At 51.5% G+C, this 14,218-nt stretch overlaps 3 protein-coding genes across 3 annotated transcripts in view; 1 reads left to right on the top strand and 2 right to left on the bottom strand.

Moving 5' to 3' along the window:
• Positions 1 to 6,051: 6,051 nt before the first annotated feature.
• LOC123762770 (keratin-associated protein 10-9-like) lies at positions 6,052 to 6,993 on the bottom strand. The gene is made up of 2 exons (XM_069332046.1): positions 6,873 to 6,993; positions 6,052 to 6,683 (listed from the first exon to the last, which is right to left on the bottom strand). Exons 1-2 carry the CDS (start codon positions 6,991 to 6,993, stop codon positions 6,052 to 6,054), a joined length of 753 nt encoding a protein of 250 aa, XP_069188147.1.
• A 527-nt stretch (positions 6,994 to 7,520) lies between these two features.
• On the bottom strand, positions 7,521 to 8,630 carry LOC138369109 (uncharacterized). The gene has a single exon (XM_069332045.1). It carries the CDS (start codon positions 8,628 to 8,630, stop codon positions 7,521 to 7,523), a length of 1,110 nt encoding a protein of 369 aa, XP_069188146.1.
• A 4-nt stretch (positions 8,631 to 8,634) lies between these two features.
• LOC138369108 (uncharacterized) overlaps positions 8,635 to 14,218 on the top strand; it is a 16,251-nt gene continuing 10,667 nt past the window's right edge. The window contains exon 1 of the mRNA XM_069332044.1: positions 8,635 to 8,681. Coding sequence (XP_069188145.1) covers positions 8,635 to 8,681 — 47 coding nt within the window. The remainder of the gene's footprint in view (positions 8,682 to 14,218) is intronic.

Genomic DNA, 14,218 nt, shown 5'->3' with positions numbered 1-14,218 from the left:
TTCAAACATGTTTCATTGAATATGACCGCATATTCTGTATTTATTTTTTTCTGGTTTAGGGCTTCTATCCCTCTAACTATTTTCTTAGCATCAGGGCTTAGTTGAAATAGGAGTTCTCCAAAACTCATTTTCGTACTATTAAGGTGAAGAAAAGAAGTGATTTACTATAGAGTGTATTACACTTATTTATACAATTTATACAATTAAGCCCTGATGCTAAGAAAATAGTTAGAGGGATAGAAGCCCTAAACCAGAAAATAATAAATACAGAATATGCGGTCATATTCAATGAAACATATATATATGTATATATATATATATATATATATATATATATATATATATATATATATATATATATATATATATATATATATATAATATATATCCTGGATCTCGCTGGGGATAGAACTGGAACCGTGCAAGATGCAAGGCTCTCGTTACAGCGGCCAGGGGCCAGAGTAATCACAATCAGGCAGCCATGCAGGATAGTAGCGAGAATACTGTCCAAATCTGAGCTCTCAGCACTCCACCGGACCCCCCCCCCCACACACACACACACCTCCCACTGCTCATAATACACACCAAACATACAAGTCCCATAAACCACACTTCTCCTCCTCCTCCTGCTCCTCCTCCTCCTCCTGCTCCTCCTCACGCTGATCCAAGGCGTTGAGAAACTTAAGACTCATAGAGATGGCGCATCGTCGCGCGCAAGACCTACGCTTGTTAATGCCGCATTTCACTGAGGAAGGAACGAACATGTTCGTTGTAACACCCTCCCCTTCCCTACCCTACGCTTAGCAAGTGTTATATTATTATCCCCCACCCCTGACCTTATCGTTAATATCCGGTAATGGGGGTATTTAACGCCAAATGTCAACATCGTTCATCTGATTTTGTCAAGGGTTGGGGAGGAGGTTATCAACGGGGGTCTCCGTGGGCCGTGTGTGTGTGTGTGTGTGTGTGTGTGTGTGTGTGTGTGTGTGTGTGTGTGTGTGTGTGTGTGTGTGTGTGTGTGTGTGTGTGTGTGTGTGTGTGTGTTAGTCTCTGCTGCTCTGGGCCAGGACTGGCTGCTTCTGGAAGTCCTGTTATCCACCTCTGACTCTGGAAGTAATGAACTATACACCTGACTCTGAAGGGTATGAAATATACACACACACACATGACTCACGAGGTAATGAAATATACACCTGGCTTTGAAGGTAACGAAATATACACCTGACTCTGGATGTAATGAACAATACACATGAATCTGGAGATAATTAATATATAAATGACTGGAGGTAATGAACTATACCTCTGACTCTGCAGGAAGGTACTATACACCTGAATCTGGAGGTAATGAACTATACACCTGACTCTGGTGGTAATGACTGAAGGCGCTATACGTTACACCTAACTCTATAGGAGTTGTACTGTACACCTGACTCTGGAGGTGCTGTACTCTACACGTGACTATGGAGGTGGTGTACTCTACACGTGACTATGGAGGTGGTGTACTCTACACATGACTATGGAGGTGGTGTACTCTACACGTGACTATGGAGGTGGTGTACTCTACACGTGACTATGGAGGTGGTGTACTCTACACATGACTATGGAGGTAGTGTACTCTACACATGACTATGGAGGTAGTGTACTCTACACATGACTATGGAGGCGGTGTACTCTACACATGACTATGGAGGTAGTGTACTCTACACATGACTATGGAGGCGGTGTACTCTACACATGACTATGGAAGTAGTGTACTCTACACATGACTATGGAGGCGGTGTACTCAACAGTGGCCTACGAGAGAGAGTGATGTCTGAAAGTACTTGTAGTAGATAAGTCGCTGGTGAGCGCATAAGTAAACACACGTGAAGAGGTGAATGTGTTCAGGTGTGTAAATCATAGAAAGAGGAGTTCAGATGAGTACAGCAGGTCAGGTGTGTGATGAGGCATATGTCTCGGCTGAGGATCTTGTGGCTGTAGGAAAACTCCAAAAATGGGCATTAACATTACAAAGAAATAACAAAATATTAATTTGCTGGAATAATTGATAATTTGTTCTCATCCTTCCTGCCACCCTCCCTTCACCCCCCCCCTCTCGTAATCCATTCCCTCCCCCACCTCTACAATACCCCCTCCCCCCACATCAACCGCCCCCCCCTGTCATTCCCTACCTCTACTTCACCCCTCCCCACCTACCTCACCCCACCCCCATCTTTACCTCACCCCCCTCTCTCCCACCTCACCAGTCCCCCACCTCACCCCCAGCCTCCCCATAGCAATGATTCATAAGCCTGTCTCCCCCATACTGCGACACAGAATGAACCAACGTCGGTCAATTTGTCTCTACGACTCCGTAAGGGAATTCTCCAGATTGCATCACCATGACCGGATGGCGCACGGTAACTCTAAATCCCAGTTGTGCATCTCGCGGCCTTCGTGTACATGTACAAAGTGTACTTTCCTCCCCCCACTGAATGATAAGAGAGGAACTATCAGACTGTCTCGCGGCGCCCGCGGCCACCTACACCACGCTGTCAAAACGTCCAAACTCAGGAGTTTAATGTGTACAGGAGAGAGTGTCCAGCTATTTCCGCAACTCCTTGATGTATTCCAGTCAGAGTTGCGCTGGCAGATCCACTATACACAAGGGCTGGTAGTATAACCTTCCTCAGGAAAGCATACACTCGTGACGTGACACAGCATGGACATACTCCCAGACGCACGGGAGGGCCATACAAGCCAAGGGGGGGGGGGGGGGGGAACCACACACACACACACGTGTGGCCCCGCACCTTCATCATATCTCATGTAAATCATCTTCATCAATTAATCTCATCGATATCAACGTGACGAGTCAAGGGGGATTGTGAGGCTTACGTCCCGCGTCAGTAGATCACGACCGATGACTTGCCACCCAGACTAAAATCAGCTCTAATGTGTAACTTCCTAAGGGCGAGAGTCGCCCACACCGAGGGATATGAAGTAGCGGTCGATGATTGGGTCCCAGCTCCTTGTTCTGATTGACAGTGGTAATTTGCAATTGTAATTGCGTTCCCCTGGTTTAGAGGCGCGGCGTAGTATACTAACAAAATAATTAACATACTAAAAGGTAACTTTTCATATGTAAAGAATGTAATAACAATTTATCATAGAGCAGTGCCGAGAATATATGTAAATAGCTTCTGAGTAGTGGTTGGTAGTAGCTGGCAAGGTCTAGAAGGGGCTAGTAATTCTTGCAGGGGCTTACAGGGACTGGTAGGGGCTGGTAGAGGCTTCCAGGGACTCGTAGGGGTTGGTAGGGGCCGCTTAGGTTTGCTGGGGCTGGTAGCGGTATTTTGGGGATTGTAGGGATTAGTAAGGGCTCGTAGGATGGGAGGCTTAGTAGCAGTGTAGAGTTCGCAAACAATCCAAGGATTGGGGGTGTGGGGAGGGATGGGGGAGTGTGGGGAGGGATGGGGGAGTGTGGGGAGGGAAGGGGCGGGGGTGTACAGGAGGGAGAGGATGGGGAGGAGCCAACACCTAGGCACCATCTATGGTTAGAGTTCACTTACCCTTCACTCGGGCATTGATTATTTATCGTCTTCTTCCGATGCAAAAATAACAAATACAGCCCATCACCAGAGAAACATATTAGATACATTGCTCAAGACGACTCGAGAGTCTATTGGGCTCAGCCACCCCCACCACGACCCCCACCACGACCCCCCCACCACGACCCCCCACCACGACCCCTCCCACCACGACCCCCCACCACGACCCCCCCACCACGACCCCCCCCACCACGACCCCCCCACCACGACCCCCCACCACGACCCCCCCACCACGACCCCCCCACCACGACCCCCCCACCACGACCCCCCACCACGACCCCCACCACGACCTCCTCCACGACCCCCCACCACGACCTCCACCACGATCCCCACCACGACCCCCCACCACGACCCCCCACTACGACCCCCACCACGACCCCCCACTACGACCCCCCCACGACCCCCCACCACGACCCCCCACCACGACCTCTCACCACGACCCCCACCACGACCCCCCCCACCACGAACCCCACCACGACACCCCCACCACGATTCCCCCACCACGACCCCCCACCACGTCCCCCCACCACGACCCCCCACCACGACCTCTCACCACGACCTCCACGACCCCCACCACGACCTCCACGACCCCCACCACGACCCCCACCACGACCCCCACCACGACCCCCACGTGCTCTTGAGACAAAACTATAAAAATATGCCCTTGTCTGATGGAGAAATATCGTTTAAATACGATTAATGAGTAATTCACTTTTTTTATCACCAGTTGACTAGTTTGTAAACTGAATTATGTTCTTCTGGTTAAAGTTATCGTTTAATAATAATCCGCTTCTGGCGTAATGATAATTAATAGTTCCTGCTGAATTGTAAGTGAGTGAATAAGAGAATAGATAATAAATCCAGCCAGAGAAGATAAAGAGCCCAGGCTCGCGGAAGCTATCATAGTACACAAAGAAATAACAATGGCTCTATATATCAATGATTTGTCATTGATCATTCATTCGGAGCGATGCGGAGGTTTGAAGCAGCCTTCTGAGGTCTCCCAGACACACTGATACACGTGTGTGTGTGCCTGTGTGTGTGTGTGTGTGTGTGTGTGTGTGTGTGTGTGTGTGTGTGTGCCTGTGTGTGTGTGTGTGTGTGTGTGTGTGTGTGTGTGTCTCATCAAAACGAGACGCCTCTTGGAGACCACAAAACTAATGACGTATTATACACCGAACATTATTTCGATGATATATGTGTCATACAGTCAATAATTGCTCTCTGTTAAATCGATGGTTTGGGAGGGTGTGGGTTTCGCCTAAGGAGAACGCGCGCGCGCGCGCGTACACACGAAAATAGGTCGGGAGTCAACAGATTAGACAACTGGACAACTACATTAACCGATTAGAAAGACGGGATCCAAGAGTTAACAGCGCCATCCTCCGCAGGCACAGATACTAAACACTCGCACGCGCGTGTGCACGCCATGGTCTCCGGGAGTGCCCCCAGGAGCGTCCAGTAGCGGTACTCAGTCCGGTGCCCCAGGACCTGCTACAGTGCCCCCTGCCCAAACACGCCCCAGGACTCCACCAACCCCAGTGCCCCCACTAACCCCAGTGCCCCCACCAAGCCTAGTGCCCCCACCAAGCCCAGTGCCCCCACCAAGCCCAGTGCCCCTACCAAGCCCAGTGCCCCCACCAAGCCCAGTGCCCCCACCAAGCCCAGTGCCCCCACCAAGCCCAGTGCCCCCACCAACCCCAGTGCCCTCCCCAACCCCAGTGCCCTCCCCAACCCCAGTGCCCCCACCAACCCCAGTGCCCTCCCACTGGTGTTATAACACAAGACCCCGCCCCTCCCCCCCCATCTTCCACACAGTAACTGGGGATGCTCACAGATACAGCATCAAACAGCAGTCTCGCGACACTCACAGCAAGAGCACACTTACCAATGCCTGGCGAAGTGGGTATACATACATACATACATACATACATACATACATACATACATACATACATACATACATACATACATACATACATACATATATACATTACATACATACAGCCAGGACTAATACATAAAAACATACTTAGCGGACATTCATTTGTCTGGAAAAGATACTTAACTGTTGAACCTTAAAAGATTTAAGTACCATTAAGACTTAAGATCCTTTAGACTTTTAAGATTCCTAAAAGGAGCCTTAAAGAGACATATACACATTAGTATGGAAACATTGTACACTACTCATAAACCAGGAATGAAATAGACCAAAAACTGACTGGTAGTGAACAACTGGAATGTTCAACGTGTCGGTAATGAACAACTGGAATGTTCAACGTGTCGGTAATGAACAACTGGAATGTTCAACGTGTCGGTAATGAACAACTGGAATGTTCAACGTGTCGATAATGAACAAGTGGAATGTTTAATATACTGGAGGGAACCAAGGAGAATATTCACTATTCCGATAATGAACAAGCGGAAGGTTCAAATATTCCGACAATGAGGAAGTGGGTTGTTAAAAATATGGCAGTGAACAAGTGGAATGTTCAACATACCGGTAGTGAGGAAATGGAATGTTCTTCATGCTAGTAGTGAATGTTAAACTTATGACAGTGGTGTGAATGTTGATGACAGGTGGACAGAGGTTGGTGACAGGTAGACAGAGGTTGCTGACAGGTGGACAGAGGTTGGTGACAGGTGGACAGAGGTTGGTGACAGGTGAAGAGAGGTTGGTGACAGGTGGACAGAGGTTGGTGACAGGTGGACAGAGGTTGGTGACAGGTGGACAGAGGTTGGTGACAGGTAGACAGAGGTTGCTGACAGGTGGACAGAGGTTGGTGACAGGTGGACAGAGGTTGGTGACAGGTGCACAGAGGTTGGTGACAGGTGCACAGAGGTTGCTGACAGGTAGACAGAGGTTGGTGACAGGTGGACAGAGGTTGGTGACAGGTGCACAGAGGTTGGTGACAGGTGGACAGAGGTTGGTGACAGGTGGACAGAGGTTGGTGACAGGTGGACAGAGGTTGGTGACAGGTGGACAGAGGTTGGTGACAGGTGGACAGAGGTTGCTGACAGGTAGACAGAGGTTGGTGACAGGTGGACAGAGGTTGGTGACAGGTGAACAGAGGTTGGTGACAGGTGGACAGACTGATCACAAGTGTTCAGTCTATATGTTAAAGCGAAAGCAATTGTTTGTTAATGAAAATAAGACGCCCGCCCTCTCTCTCACGCAGTCCCTCCAGGAGACATTCCTCTTGAGATTGCCTAAAGTGTGTGTGTTCACTGCTAGGTGAACAAAGGGAACAGGTGAAAGAAACTCTGCTCATTTATTTCTACCTTGGCCTGAAACAAACCCGGGGTCGTGGACTGCTAACTCCGAGCACTGTCCGCTCGGCCGCGAGACCCTCTGTGTGCGCGCGCGAGCGCGCGTTGTGCGGTGTTTGCGTGCATGGAACATGTTCTAATGTTCCATGCACTCGTTGTAATGTTTCTCGAACTCTCACATGCTGCTGATGTTACCTCGACTACGTGTGCCTCTGTTTTAGTGCTGGAATTATTATACTCCCCTTTCAAGAATTGTTCTACCGTGGCGAGGCGGGAGGTGGCGAGGCGGGAGGTGGCGAGGCGGGAGGTGGCGAGGCGGGAGGTGGCGAGGCGGGAGGTGGCGAGGCGGGAGGTGGCGAGGCGGGAGGTGGCGAGGCGGGAGGTGGCGAGGCGGGAGGTGGTGAGGCGGGAGGTGGCGAGGCGGGAGGTGGCGAGGCGGGAGGTGGCGAGGCGGGAGGTGGCGAGGCGGGAGAAACAAGTGCCTGTGGGGGAGTCATGGCAAACACAACGACAGATTTCAGTGTTGTAAATGCTTGTGAGAACAATGGAAGCACCGGAAGATTGGGTGGAGAAGGAGAAGGAGGAGGAGGATGAAAGGAAGTGTGTTTTGTGGTTATAGGAAAATACGAGAGAAGAAGATTATAATTATTAGTTGTAAAATCAGGCTACTGTTGGGATGCTGAGACTGTTGGGATGCTGAGACTGTTGGGATGCTGACACTGTTGGGATGCTGACACTGTTGGGATGCTGAGACTGATGGGATGCTGAGACTGTTGGGATGCTGAGACTGATGGGATGCTGAGACTGTTGGGATGCTGAGACTGTTGGGATGCTGAGACTGTTGGGATGCTGAGACTGTTGGGATGCTGACACTGTTGGGATGCTGACACTGTTGGGATGCTGAGACTGATGGGATGCTGAGACTGTTGGGATGCTGTGACTGATGGGATGCTGAGACTGTTGGGATGCTGAGACTGTTGGGATGCTGAGACTGTTGGGATGCTGAGACTGTTGGGATGCTGAGACTGTTGGGATGCTGAGACTGATGGGATGCTGAGACTGTTGGGATGCTGAGACTGTTGGGATGCTGAGACTGTTGGGATGCTGAGACTGTTGGGATGCTGACACTGTTGGGATGCTGAGACTGTTGGGATGCTGAGACTGATGGGATGCTGAGACTGTTGGGCTGCTGACACTGTTGGGCTGCTGAGACTGTTGGGATGCTGAGACTGTTGGGATGCTGAGACTGCTGGGATGCTGAGACTGTTGGGATGCTGAGACTGTTGGGATGCTGAGACTGTTGGGATGCTGAGACTGTTGGGATGCTGAGACTGTTGGGATGCTGGGATGCTGAGACTGTTGGGATGCTGAGACTGTTGGGTTGCTGAGACTGTTGGGATGCTGAGACTGTTGGGATGCTGAGACTGCTGGGATGCTGAGACTGTTGGGATGCTGAGACTGTTGGGATGCTGAGACTGTTGGGATGCTGAGACTGCTGGGATGCTGACACTGTTGGGATGCTGAGACTGTTGGGATGCTGAGACTGTTGGGCTGCTGAGACTGTTGGGCTGCTGAGACTGTTGGGCTGCTGAGACTGTTGGGCTGCTGAGACTGTTGGGATGCTGAGACTGTTGGGATGCTGACGCTGTTGGGATGCTGAGACTGTTGGGATGCTGAGACTGTTGGGATGCTGACACTGTTGGGATGCTGACACTGTTGGGATGCTGACACTGTTGGGATGCTGACACTGTTGGGATGCTGAGAGTACATAACGATGGAAAACCACGAGAAGGTCCATGATGCTCATATTGTTCACAACAGGTGCCACAACAGGTGCCACACCAACAGGTGCCACAACAGGTGCCACACCAACAGGTGTCACAACAGGTGCCACAACAGGGCCACACAAACAGGTACCACACCAACAGGTGCCACAACAGGTGCCACAACAGGTGCCACACCAACAGGTGCCACAACAGGTGCCACACCAACAGGTGCCACAACAGGTGCCACACCAACAGGTGCCACACCAACAGGTGCCACAACAGGGCCACACAAACAGGTGCCACACCAACAGGTGCCACAACAGGTGCCACACCAACAGGTGCCACAACAGGTGCCACACCAACAGGTGCCACAACAGGTGCCACACCAACAGGTGTCACAACAGGTGCCATACCAACAGGTGCCACAACAGGGCCACACCAACAGGTGCCACACCAACAGGTGCCACAACAGGTGCCACACCAACAGGTACCACAACAACAGGTGCCACAACAGGTGCCACACCAACAGGTGCCACAACAGGTGCCACAACAGGTGCCACACCAACAGGTACCACAACAACAGGTGCCACAACAGGTGCCACACCAACAGGTGCCACAACAGGTGCCACACCAACAGGTACCACAACAACAGGTGCCACACCAACAGGTGCCACACCAACAGGTGCCACACCAACAGGTGTCACACCAACAGGTACCACACAAACAGGTGCCACACCAACAGGTGCCACAACAGGTGCCACACCAACAGGTGCCACACAAACAGGTGCCACACCAACAGGTGCCACAACAGGTGCCACACCAACAGGTGTCACACCAACAAGGTGCCACAACACCACCACCTGCACCACCCACCATTGAGGAAAGGTGTTGTGGAGGTCAGTTCCATCCGCAACTTCAAAAAGGAAATATAAAAAAAAACGTACAGGTTGAGGGAAGAATAATTTGCGCGTCGGGTAGGAGGCGGGAGGGGGGGGGGGCATGGAGAGCTAGCCCTCGGTCCCTCCTTGGTCACTCATAGGTAAGCAACACCACCACCAACAGCAACAGTAGCACTAGCAGCAACAGCACCAACAACAGCAACAGTAGCACTAGCAGCAACAGTAGCACTAGCAGCAGCAGCAGCAACAGCAACAGTAGCACTAGCAGCAACAGCAGGAGCAGCAGCACCAACAACAGCAACAGTAGCACTAGCAGCAACAGCAGGAGCAGCAGCACCAACGACAGCAACAGTAGCACTAGCAGCAACAGCAGGAGCAGCAGCACCAACAACAGCAACAGTAGCACTAGCAGCAACAGCAGCAGCAGCAGCACCAACAACAGCAACAGTAGCCCTAGCAGCAACACCAACAACAGCAACAGTAGCACTAGCAGCAACAGCAGGAGCAGCAGCACCAGCAACAGTAGCACTAGCAGCAACAGCAGCAGCAGCAGCACCAACAACAGCAACAGTAGCCCTAGCAGCAACACCAACAACAGCAACAGTAGCACTAGCAGCAACAGCAGCAGCACCAACAACAGCAACAGTAGCCCTAGCAGCAACACCAACAACAGCAACAGTAGCACTAGCAGCAACAGCAGCAGCACCAACAACAGCAACAGTAGCACTAGCAGCAACAGCAGCAGCAGCAGCACCAACAACAGCAACAGTAGCCCTAGCAGCAACACCAACAACAGCAACAGTAGCCCTAGCAGCAACACCAACAACAGCAACAGTAGCACTAGCAGCAACACCAACAACAGCAACAGTAGCACTAGCAGCAACAGCAGCAGCAGCAGCACCAACAACAGCAACAGTAGCACTAGCAGCAACAACAGCAACAGCTGCAGCACCAACAACAGCAACAGTAGCCCTAGCAGCAACACCAACAACAGCAACAGCAGCAGCAGCAGCAGCACCAACAACAGCAACAGTAGCCCTAGCAGCAACAACAGCAACAGTAGCACTAGCAGCAGCAGCAGCACCAACAACAGCAACAGTAGCACTAGCAGCAACAGTAGCACTAGCAGCAACAACAGCAACAGCAGCAACACCAACAACAGCAGCAACACCAACAACAGCAACAGTAGCACTAGCAGCAGCACCAACAACAGCAACAGTAGCACTAGCAGCAACAGCAGCAGCAGCAGCACCAACAACAGCAACAGTAGCCCTAGCAGCAACAACAGCAACAGTAGCACTAGCAGCAGCAGCAGCACCAACAACAGCAACAGTAGCACTAGCAGCAACAACAGCAACAGCAGCAACACCAACAACAGCAACAGTAGCACTAGCAGCAACAGCAGCAGCACCAACAACAGCAACAGTAGCACTAGCAGCAGCAGCAACAGCACCAACAACAGCAACAGTAGCCCTAGCAGCAGCACCAACAACAGCAACAGTAGCACTAGCAGCAGCAGCAGCAGCACCAACAACAGCAACAGTAGCACTAGCAGCAACAGCAGCAGCACCAACAACAGCAACAGTAGCACTAGCAGCAGCAGCAGCAGCACCAACAACAGCAACAGTAGCACTAGCAGCAACAGCAGCAGCACCAACAACAGCAACAGTAGCCCTAGCAGCAACAACAGCAACAGCAACAGTAGCACTAGCAGCAGCAGCAGCACCAACAACAGCAACAGTAGCACTAGCAGCAACAGTAGCACTAGCAGCAACAACAGCAACAGCAGCAACACCAACAACAGCAACAGTAGCACTAGCAGCAGCACCAACAACAGCAACAGTAGCACTAGCAGCAACAGCAGCAGCAGCAGCACCAACAACAGCAACAGTAGCCCTAGCAGCAACAACAGCAACAGTAGCACTAGCAGCAGCAGCAGCACCAACAACAGCAACAGTAGCACTAGCAGCAACAACAGCAACAGCAGCAACACCAACAACAGCAACAGTAGCACTAGCAGCAGCAGCAGCAGCACCAACAACAGCAACAGTAGCACTAGCAGCAGCACCAACAACAGCAACAGTAGCACTAGCAGCAGCAGCAGCAGCACCAACAACAGCAACAGTAGCACTAGCAGCAGCAGCAGCAGCACCAACAACAGCAACAGTAGCACTAGCAGCAACACCAACAACAGCAACAGTAGCACTAGCAGCAACACCAACAACAGCAACAGTAGCACTAGCAGCAACAGCAGCAGCAGCAGCACCAACAACAGCAACAGTAGCACTAGCAGCAACAACAGCAACAGCAACAGTAGCACTAGCAGCAACAGCAGCAGCACCAACAACAGCAACAGTAGCCCTAGCAGCAACACCAACAACAGCAACAGTAGCACTAGCAGCAACAGCAGCAGCAGCAGCACCAACAACAGCAACAGTAGCCCTAGCAGCAACACCAACAACAGCAACAGTAGCACTAGCAGCAACAGCAGCAGCACCAACAACAGCAACAGTAGCCCTAGCAGCAACACCAACAACAGCAACAGTAGCACTAGCAGCAACAGCAGCAGCACCAACAACAGCAACAGTAGCACTAGCAGCAACAGCAGCAGCAGCAGCACCAACAACAGCAACAGTAGCCCTAGCAGCAACACCAACAACAGCAACAGTAGCCCTAGCAGCAACACCAACAACAGCAACAGTAGCACTAGCAGCAACACCAACAACAGCAACAGTAGCACTAGCAGCAACAGCAGCAGCAGCAGCACCAACAACAGCAACAGTAGCACTAGCAGCAACAACAGCAACAGCTGCAGCACCAACAACAGCAACAGTAGCCCTAGCAGCAACACCAACAACAGCAACAGCAGCAGCAGCAGCAGCACCAACAACAGCAACAGTAGCCCTAGCAGCAACAACAGCAACAGCAACAGTAGCACTAGCAGCAGCAGCAGCACCAACAACAGCAACAGTAGCACTAGCAGCAACAGTAGCACTAGCAGCAACAACAGCAACAGCAGCAACACCAACAACAGCAGCAACACCAACAACAGCAACAGTAGCACTAGCAGCAGCACCAACAACAGCAACAGTAGCACTAGCAGCAACAGCAGCAGCAGCAGCACCAACAACAGCAACAGTAGCCCTAGCAGCAACAACAGCAACAGTAGCACTAGCAGCAGCAGCAGCACCAACAACAGCAACAGTAGCACTAGCAGCAACAACAGCAACAGCAGCAACACCAACAACAGCAACAGTAGCACTAGCAGCAACAGCAGCAGCACCAACAACAGCAACAGTAGCACTAGCAGCAGCAGCAACAGCACCAACAACAGCAACAGTAGCCCTAGCAGCAGCACCAACAACAGCAACAGTAGCACTAGCAGCAGCAGCAGCAGCACCAACAACAGCAACAGTAGCACTAGCAGCAACAGCAGCAGCACCAACAACAGCAACAGTAGCACTAGCAGCAGCAGCAGCAGCACCAACAACAGCAACAGTAGCACTAGCAGCAACAGCAGCAGCACCAACAACAGCAACAGTAGCCCTAGCAGCAACAACAGCAACAGCAACAGTAGCACTAGCAGCAGCAGCAGCACCAACAACAGCAACAGTAGCACTAGCAGCAACAGTAGCACTAGCAGCAACAACAGCAACAGCAGCAACACCAACAACAGCAACAGTAGCACTAGCAGCAGCACCAACAACAGCAACAGTAGCACTAGCAGCAACAGCAGCAGCAGCAGCACCAACAACAGCAACAGTAGCCCTAGCAGCAACAACAGCAACAGCAACAGTAGCACTAGCAGCAGCAGCAGCACCAACAACAGCAACAGTAGCACTAGCAGCAACAACAGCAACAGCAGCAACACCAACAACAGCAACAGTAGCACTAGCAGCAGCAGCAGCAGCACCAACAACAGCAACAGTAGCACTAGCAGCAGCACCAACAACAGCAACAGTAGCACTAGCAGCAGCAGCAGCAGCACCAACAACAGCAACAGTAGCACTAGCAGCAGCAGCAGCAGCACCAACAACAGCAACAGTAGCACTAGCAGCAACACCAACAACAGCAACAGTAGCACTAGCAGCAACACCAACAACAGCAACAGTAGCACTAGCAGCAACAGCAGCAGCAGCAGCACCAACAACAGCAACAGTAGCACTAGCAGCAACAACAGCAACAGCAACAGTAGCACTAGCAGCAACAGCAGCAGCACCAACAACAGCAACAGTAGCCCTAGCAGCAACACCAACAACAGCAACAGTAGCACTAGCAGCAACAGCAGCAGCAGCAGCACCAACAACAGCAACAGTAGCACTAGCAGCAACAACAGCAACAGCAGGAGCAGCAGCACCAACAACAGCAACAGTAGCACTAGCAGCAACAGCAGGAGCAGCAGCACCAACAACAGCAACAGTAGCACTAGCAGCAGCACCAACAACAGCAACAGTAGCCCTAGCAGCAGCACCAACAACAGCAACAGTAGCACTAGCAGCAACAGCAGGAGCAGCAGCACCAACAACAGCAACAGTAGCACTAGCAGCAGCACCAACAACAGCAACAGTAGCACTAGCAGCAACAGCAGCAGCACCAACAACAGCAACAGTAGCACTAGCAGCAGCAGCAGCAGCACCAACAACAGCAACAGTAGCACTAGCAGCAACAACAGCAACAGTAGCACTAGCAGCAG

The sequence above is a fragment of the Procambarus clarkii genome, chromosome 27, assembly GCF_040958095.1.
Source record: "Procambarus clarkii isolate CNS0578487 chromosome 27, FALCON_Pclarkii_2.0, whole genome shotgun sequence".
Classification (NCBI taxonomy): domain Eukaryota; kingdom Metazoa; phylum Arthropoda; class Malacostraca; order Decapoda; family Cambaridae; genus Procambarus; species Procambarus clarkii.
The sequence above is the reverse complement of the archived record's forward strand: the minus strand, read 5'-3'. Positions and strand labels throughout refer to the sequence as shown.